We start from the raw sequence: 9,410 nt of genomic DNA on the forward strand, positions 1-9,410 counted from the left end.
CCGGGTACCTCTAGATGGATCTTTGAGGTGGAGCCTGATGACGCTGAGGCAATTGCAAGGGCAAATTTTTGCGCACTAACTGGAGTGGATCGTGTTGTCTTTAAGATTATCCACGATCCTAACAGGAAAAAAGCAGTGGAGGCTCCAACAACATCGGGCCTCCCTGTAGAACCTGATGTTCAAGAGGACATGGAACAGGAGAATGAACCTTGGCCGGCTAATTCCCCTGATTCAAAGGTAAGTTCAATTGGAGTTCTTGATTTTTCAGAGCTTGGGTTGGACTTAGGGTCAGATGTAACATTACAACCTGACTCACCAGCTTCCATGCTTGGTATTGATGAAGCAATGGAGCTGTTAAAGGAAGATTTTTCTTCTAAAGATAACCAGGATAGATAGCCATTCTGGTTTCACTCATACTGTTAACCAATGGCCACAATCAAGGTTGGTCAAATTAATCTCCATCATAGCATTGCTGCCTCAAGCCTTATGGCCAAAAGGTTGAATGATGGAGAACTAGATATTGCTCTTTTACAAGAGACTTGGACCCACAAGGGTAGAATAATGGGTCTCAATGTTAAAGGTTTTAATATCTTTTATGATACCCGTTGTGACCTGCATAGTGGCTAGGTCTAATCTAAATGCCCTTAATCTTGTTAACTTTCTTAACAGGGATTTAGTTGCTGTAAAGCTAAAATTCTATGACAATAAGACAATCTCTGATTTTGTCATAGCCTCAGCCTATCTCCCTTATGAGGAGAAGGATCCATTAGCTGACATTACTAGGGCCCTAATTGCCCACTGTAGTTCAAGCTGTAGATTCATCTTCGGCTGTGATGCAAATGCTCACCACACAGTGTGGGGTAGCAGTAATTGTAACCATGTACTTATGGAACATATCTTACTTTTTAATTTATCTGTCCTTAATAAAGGCAATGAACCTACCTTTGTTACTTGTAACAGAAGGGAAGTCACTGACCTTACTTTATGTAACTCTAGTTCAGTAGATTACGTTTATGATTGGAAGGTATCTGGGGCAGTTACTGCTTCAGATCACCAACTAATTACTTTTTCTATTAAAGGCCTCTCAGGACTAAAGGTCGTAAGGAGGAACCCCAGAACAGCTGATTGGGGTTCCTTTAGAGCAGCTCTGGAGAGGAAGATCGGGAGCTTCTCTGGTAAGTACAATAATGTTAATGATGTGAAGTGGACTGTTGACCAAGTGCAACAGATCATACTCGATTCGTATCATATTTCTTGTCAGGTTACGTCTACTAACTCCCCAAGGCGAGTTCCTTGGTGGTCTTCTGAGCTTAGTAAATTACGTAAAAAATGTAGGAAGTTATTTAACAGAGCAAAGAAATCTGGAGAATGGCAGTCCTATAGAAACGCTCTAACTGCTTATAACAAGGTAATCAGAGCATCTAAACGTCGCTCATGGCAGACTTTCTGCGATGGCATTAACACTACTTCTGCCACCGCAAAGATTGAAAAAATTCTTACTAAAGACTTTAACTGCAGTTTAAATGCCATCCGTCTTACAAACGGAAGATACAGTGACTCAGGGGAAGAGGCTCTTGGAGAATTACTTGCAGCACACTTCCCTGGATCTCATCCTGTAGAGAATGAAAACCTACATATTATTACCACAACTACTTGTAGTAGGAATGACTGGGAGGCCGCCAAAATAGTGGTCTCCAATGAGTAGGTTGTATGGGCCATAAAGTCTTTTAAGCCCTTCAAGTCACCAGGAATGGACGACATCAAACCAATGATGCTTATCCAGGGGGTGAATACACTGGCCCCTATTCTATGTAGGATTTTTCGATCCTGTATAGCATTTGGGTATATACCTCTCTCTTGGAGGAATACCAGGGTGATTTTCATACCAAAACCAGGTAAGGAGAATTACTTTGAGGTTAAATCATTCAGACCAATCAGCCTCACTTCCCGTCTGTTGAAAGTGATCGAAAAGCTAATTGACAAACACTTCAGAGACACTGTGCTCATAGAAAGGCCACTGTCCTCCACACAGCATGCCTATCTCCCTCCTCATTTAGGGCAACCATATTCAAGCTCTACGGCAAGATCGCCCATGAGCAGTGGCGCGCTGCTGACGGTCAGAGACAAGCTAAGGAGCTGAATCAAGACTGTCCTAGTGTACGTCAAAAGGAGCTCTTAAAGCTTAATAGAAACAGTATAAAGAAGATCATAGGTCTTCTTACTGGTCACTGTATCCTCAGGAGACATCTAAACATTATGGGAATAGAATCCAATTCTCTTTGTCGGGGATGTCATCTAGAAGAAGAGACATCACGACACATACTCTGTGATGGAGAGGTCTATTTTGCTCAAAGATTTGAGCATTTAGGGCAGCATATCGTCAATGCCAGGGAACTGCAAGATGTTCCTGTAAGGTGCTTGCTGAATTTTATTTCAGCTATAGGGCTTTCATGCTAATCATGATTTTAGGGTTTGGGTACAATAGACCTCTGGTCGATGTGCCCTGCTCGTCAGAGCTGCCCAACCTCTAAGTCTAAGTCTAAGCTTTTATGTTGGTTACCGTTTGTCACAACAAGACCTCATTCACAGCATTAATTAAAGAATTAATTAAGAGCATTAATTAAAGAAACTGAAAGTAATACGAAAAAGAAATATTAACCCCTTCCTTTTCGCTCCCTTGAAAATGACGGGGTGAGATTTCGCCCGCTATTTCTCGCTCCCGTGATATTGACGGACTGGAGTGTTCAGTAGTAATGCGCCAATAAGAATAAAACTGATTTATTTCTCTTGCCCGGAAAACATTTTATTTCTCATTTTACACACCTGATGGCAGTAACAGGATATTTTTAAGGTTATTGTAGACATTTAGTTTATTTTAAACTAGTTGCAGCACTGATTAAATACGTAATACAAATACAAAAGCCAAAAAAATAGACACTTTTATGATCGTTTTCTTGAAAATTAACCGATTGTTAAGGGGTTAAATGTATTTATAAAATGTTGACAGGCTTATGATTTTTTTCAACCAGAATAATTCACTTTTTCTTTTTAGCCACAAGTAATATTTTATACTGTATACGCATGTTGTTTTTGTTTAATAAAAATATTTTTGTTTTATTTTATGTTGGTTGAAATTTATTGACTCTTGAGTGACTATACTAATGGTCAGTCAAAACGCTAGAAAGTTATGAATTTTTAAAGCAATGAATCCAGTTCGATTGTTTTGAAAAAATTGAAAAGAATGTAGGGCTACCGATAAAAAACTCAAGACCAGGATAATACCAATCAAAGAGTTTGTTTCTCCTATTTGAATCATTTACAGAAAAAATAAAAAGTACAGTTTAGCAGTAGTAAAGTTTAGTAAAGTAAAGTTTAAAAAGTACAATTTTTAGCAGTAAAGAAACATAATTGTTTAAAATTTTCAGTATAACTTTAAGGTTTCATTTGACGTAATATATTAGTTGATATGCATGTTTGTTAAAAAATGTAAAACAGTCTAATGCATATCATTTTCATCTTAGAATATCCACTAGATTCCTATACATTATTAGAACATATTTTCACTTAATTATACTAGGATGGAGATCAACACCTTTTGGCCAGTCTGTCTCTATGGGATTGCAAAACTGTCATTTCAGGTGATGGAAGATAGTCCATGTCATACTAATCATGCATAATACACCCCCAGAGATAAAGCACATTGTCACAAATCTAAAAGTATTCGCTTTCTCTTAAAAAGTTGATATATCAAATATTTCAGCTTTCTAATCTACTTTAGGGGTTAGCAAAGACATCGTAATTTGAGATTTCCCTTAAAAATATCCCTAAATTCTGTATTTTTCAAACTCAAATACTTATTTCATTAATTTTACTTTATTTTGAACGTCGTTGAACAGCCGATCCAAATCTATGTTTGCGACTACAAATGTTCAACTTCGTATCCTTCTAATTTTGATTCTAATCCAGAAGACAAGGGAGGTTCTCGATCTGTACCCCCCCCCCGAGATATTGATTTGTTATGGGAACTTGGAGGATTTTGTGACCCCGACAGATTTAACGTACACCAGTCACCATTTAATACATTCAGTTGCAAAAAAACTCATGCGTATCTAATTGTTTTTTCATTTTTCTAGCATCAAATAAAGTTATCTATTTAAATTTTTACGTAATGAAGAGTTTTCTTTTTGTTTTAACTTAGGAATTTCATATTAAATTGATTTCTAATCTTAATTGAATTTTTTAATTTAGATATTATTACTTGTTAAAATCTAAATGAATTTAATTATTATGTTTCAAAATGGAAAAGTATTTTAAAGCTAAAAAGATTATTTGGCAATCAGAAATGAAAACAGAACTTGCAGAATGAAATTTCATTGAAATAACCGCATTGGGTTAAACAAAGGCAGATGCCACATGGTAGTCAATTTTGGAGGAATCGGCAGACATGGGTTTAAAAGTTTAATGGAATGCGCGAAAAGAAATTTTTCAAAAATTTATTACAGGTGAAGTGAGTTGCTTTGTCTGATGATCGAAAATTTCAATGATATGAAATAGAATATTGAGCAAAGGAGGAAATGGAACAGATAAAGAAAGCTTGTCTTCAGTAATGTTCCTGCTTTGCGAAACATGATGCATAGAATTTATTCAAAAGCATTCTGAAATGCCTGATATAAAAAAGTGCTGTCTTACACATGAGTTAATGAACTAGTTTAAGCATGGCCTGAAGAGTGTCAAAAACTTTTAAAATATTTCGAAGAGTTCTAGGAATTCTCTTACAGGCTAACATTTTACAAGACTTCATCCGTTTCGCAATCCAACAATTTGTAAGAGATTCATTTCTACTTCGAAGGAAGTATTTAGAATCCTTGTTGAATTTCTAGTATCTGCTTGATAGCAAAACCCAGATCTATTTTCTCTCCGTGATAAACTTTTGACTAAGTAAACAATATTCATTGTATTACTTCCAGTAGATATTTATAACCAAGTACAAAATGTTCTAAAAATATGTATTTAGTTGATAATCTACCTTGGGAACATTTATCAACTTGGGATTAATCATCAAATGCGTTCACTCGCATTTGATGATTATTCTTGACTCTATTTCAGAAACATGCTTTCGGTTCCTCAAAATGTTGGTTCAAGTTTGTGACTCAGAATAATTGTGACCATGTATACATAATTTTACAGTGCTTAATAAATGTAACAAACTCAATCAAAATACACAAAGGAAATTTAAGTTGTTTTTTGTTTAAAGTTACAGCCCACAGAGAACAGTACGATGTATGCAGTAAAAATGGAGGTATCTTTATGAAGGTATCTGTTCCATTTTGATTATTTGCCGTTTCCTGGAACATATGTTTTTGTTGATCAAGACAGCAGAAGATAAAAGGTTCCTTTTCATAGCGTATTTGAATGTAACAAAAATATTTGGTTTCAAATGAAACAGCAGTAGGTCTTTTTCTTGAAAATGATCAAAGAAAAAAAAGTTAAAAAACTATCTGCAATGGCAAATCTCTTAAGAAATTGGCAGTTTGAGAGTTGAAAATCTAATACAGCAAAATCATTAAGTTTCTTATGTTCCCATTATCTGTACTAGTATCAACAGCAGTATGTTAGAGTTGGGCCTTCGTTATCAACAATGTGATGTGATATAAAAAAAAACAGAGTCAGTGATGGGAATACTAATAATATTAGTACAGCAGACATGATGGTATATATTATGCCTAATGATCCGCCACTAGTCTATAAAAGCAGAAAGAAAGATTTAAAAATAAATTTAAAACAGAAGCTTGGTTTGTCATGCAACAAAGTATTTTATAATCTGTTGTAATTCAAAGATGCATCGCTTCAAAAGTTTTGTAAAAATTAAAATTTTTTTAAGCCTTGTTTTAAATAAATTTTAGAAAAGTCTCCCATTTCATTTTGAAACATATTTATTTTGTAGAAGGGTGGTTCTATCTTCAAGTTTCAATTCATTAAAATTTTTAAAAATTATTCGTAATTTCCTTTAAATTTTATTTTTGATCTTCCATTTAGTGCATATGCACTTTACTTACACGTCACTTTGCATTGCGTTCACTTTATTAATTTTATAATCTGCGCTATATGCAGTAAAAAAAAATCATTAAATAATTACTTTCATTAATTCACATTGTAAAAAAATGCTACAATGTTTCAAAAATATAGCAACCTTCATGAATGACTTATTAAAAAATCAATTTTTCTATAACGAGATATAATTTTTTGCAAATTTCTTGCTTAAATATGAAGCTAATTATTTCATAATTAGAAGTTACTTCCAAGAACATGGAGCAACTTTATAACGTTCAGTAAAATATTGAACTATTTTCGTCCTTCTTTTTTAATTTTCCCTATTTTGCTCCTGGTTTTTCAACTCCTCTCACATAATTCCTTTCCCTATTACGAACAGCAATAAAACTAAATATTTATTTTTTCCTTTATGTTTCTATCAGAAAAAAATGTTAAAATGCTACAATGCATTTACTAGCAATAAATTCTATAAGCAATTGATAATACAGTTGGTTTAAGGGCCTTAACTCTTCTATCAAAAAACTGATGACTAAAATGAAATGCAAATCACTTAACTTAGGTGCCTGCGATCTTTCTCAGGCTTTCGATCAGGTAAGAATTGGTTAAATGGAGAGTTATGTTTCTCTCTCTAACAGATTTGTCTCACATAAAATGCTCTACAAACGATTATTAAACTATGACATTTTTATTACGAAATACCCCATAAAGGATTGCAGTTAAGGGATTTTATAAAATTTATTTTATAATTTCAACTATGTATGTTCGTCCAGTACTGTATGTATTGTTTGTCTCTCTCGGAACCCTTCAATAATCCGACCCTGTATATGTCAGAATCAGGTTGAATATTTTGTTTTCTGCAAGCGTGTATGTATGATACTTCAGAAATTGTAGAAATGCTTACATCTTCACATTCCAGCACTTTATTCATTGTCTGTTGTTGTCATTCGATAGTTCTGACGTGTGACATTACGAGGTATAACTGACTGTTTTGAGATCATTCATGTTCTTTAGGGCATTGTGTCCATCAAAAGTTTGTAATGGGCACTTAAAAATATTTGGAACTTGGTAACGTCAGATTTTTTTTTCATAGTTTGTTTGTATTCAGGAGAATTTTTGGGTCCACATTGTATTCATGAGATCTTTAGAATTAGTCTGTGAATATTTCCATTGCGCAAGGTTTGTGACAGGCATCCGCCACAGGTTTGTGACAGGTACCCGCCCAGGTTTGTGACAGGCACCCGCCCAGGTTTGTGACAGGAAACCGCCACATCTAACTACCGACCATCATCCACCGACAGGCAACAGTCTTTTATTAATATTTACCATAATATCAATCATGTGCAGCCTTTCTCAAAGCTATTTAAGCCGATGAAGTAACTCATCTATTGCCTATTATTTTTTTAATTCGAAACAGTTATTTGATAGAACTATCAACGTAGCACACAAATGTTGAAACAGAAAACTTTTAAGAATTTCCCCTTTAAAGAAAGTTAAGGTGTATGTTTATAAGACAGTAACTTATATTCAGGATATTTTCCAACACATACATTGGTAAATAGTTATGCTATTCAATATATTGATGCTTTTGAGCATTCTTTCCCAGACTGAGAGGAGAAATGGATCATTTCCATTTGTAAATTATTGGTTGCGTAAGCATATTCATCAGTTTGGTAGAATACCGAGCAAAGTATGAAACGCGTTACAATCTTGTGATATTTGTACAATATTACAGTGATAATATTATGAAAAAGTATAGATATCTTGTTATTTGAGTAAAGTAATTTTTTCTAAACTTTGATCGATCGAGTTCCGTTCTTACATTTACAAAACGTGTTACTTCAGTTTATGTTTATGAGGCGATTCCTTTAATTCGAGCTAAAAAAAAATTCAAAAATTACTTGAGAGGTGCAAGATAGAGAAAGCGTGAATGGGCTGCACATTTCCATGTCAAGCACTTTAAGATGTTTATGGAGCAAGTAAGTGTCAGGATGTGTCTATTTGTAGAATGAAGTAAATAGGGCTCGAATAGTTCTACTCTTTTATAGAATGCTTATATGTTTTCGATATTCTTCCAAGGTGAAGAGTAAGAAACAATTGCCATTATAATCAATATTGAGCTGTTAAGAGTTCACTTTGCTAAAACTATTATAACTATAATTTGATATTCAACTGAATTTAGTACAAGATAATAGGACTATTAAATTTCTTTAAGCTTCTCTACAGCCTGAACAGATACAGGTGAATCTACAGTAAATGCATATTTAGAAATGAAAGAAAATGCTTATTAAAGGATCAAAGTATTGGAGTGGATGAAATTTTTTTTACGGAAGATACCATTGCCACCAGTCAATAGTTTTGGTCAAAAAAAAAGGCCATATATGTATATATTGTCCATTTATATGTTTAACAGCCGAACAATTAAAAGCGGCTAAAAGGGTAACCAATTGCCATTAATGGAAGTAAATATTCCACCCTCTACTATCTACTTAAATCCAATAATAATTCTAAAAAAAGTATTATTTACTATGTGCTAAACCAAATTTATCTTTCTATGTTTAGTGCTAGCAGTTTTAAGAAAGAACATATGGCGCATTTGTATTAAAAATGCACAGCAAGCATTTGGATCTAGTGTAACTTTCAGATGTAATTCCCAAGCCTATGACAGTGCTACTTCAGTTCTTTTTTAAACGGAAGCTTTTGATAATATTGCTGATTAATAATAATAATAATTTAAAAAAAAACGTTGATCACCCCCCTTAGTTGAGCATTATCTTATTTTTATAAATACAAGAAGTGAATTGCAGTGATAAAAAAGGAAGCTATTTAATAGTGCATACAGGATACATTACTTAAAAGACAAATGAGCTTTAATGGCAGATTTCTTATCAAGATGAATTTAAAGGATTTTATGAAAGAAACATAAGTTGTGAAAAGCAGTGTAACGTAACATTGTGTGACAACTGAGCTAACAGCATCAATTCCTCGAGAGGTAATGCTAAAATGATGTTGCTTGAGAGACACACGCGAGAAGTGATGTTCTTTTTTGTGTAGTTGAAAAAGAGTTTTTTTCTGAGAAGAGATATTTCTTTGGGTAATATTTTGTGATTTTTCGTGTAAATGTTTAAATAAATTCTTGGTACAACTCACGTCTTATTTCTGGCTGTTGTGACACAACAGAATTTTACTGGTGGCAGCGGCGGGATATAGTAAGAGTAGTTGATATAAGGTAGTCAGTGATTGTATATGTAGTTTTAATCAGTTGTAAATTATGGCTTTTCTTAATAATGCGAAAAAAGTGGATTTGATAGAATTGGCCGACGAATTAGGTGAATCTGTTCCACCTCAAGCAAATGTTTGTG

At 34.0% G+C, this 9,410-nt stretch overlaps 1 protein-coding gene across 1 annotated transcript; it reads left to right on the plus strand.

Annotated features, from left to right (window-relative positions):
* The first annotated feature begins 571 nt into the window (after positions 1 to 571).
* LOC139426284 (uncharacterized) lies at positions 572 to 1,705 on the plus strand. Its single transcript, XM_071184485.1, has one exon. The coding sequence runs from the start codon at positions 572 to 574 to the stop codon at positions 1,703 to 1,705; it is 1,134 nt and encodes a 377-aa protein (XP_071040586.1).
* The last annotated feature ends 7,705 nt before the right edge of the window (positions 1,706 to 9,410 follow it).

Source organism: Parasteatoda tepidariorum, chromosome 7 (assembly GCF_982258835.1).
Source record: "Parasteatoda tepidariorum strain Cologne lab strain chromosome 7, Ptep-v5.0, whole genome shotgun sequence".
NCBI lineage: Eukaryota > Metazoa > Arthropoda > Arachnida > Araneae > Theridiidae > Parasteatoda > Parasteatoda tepidariorum.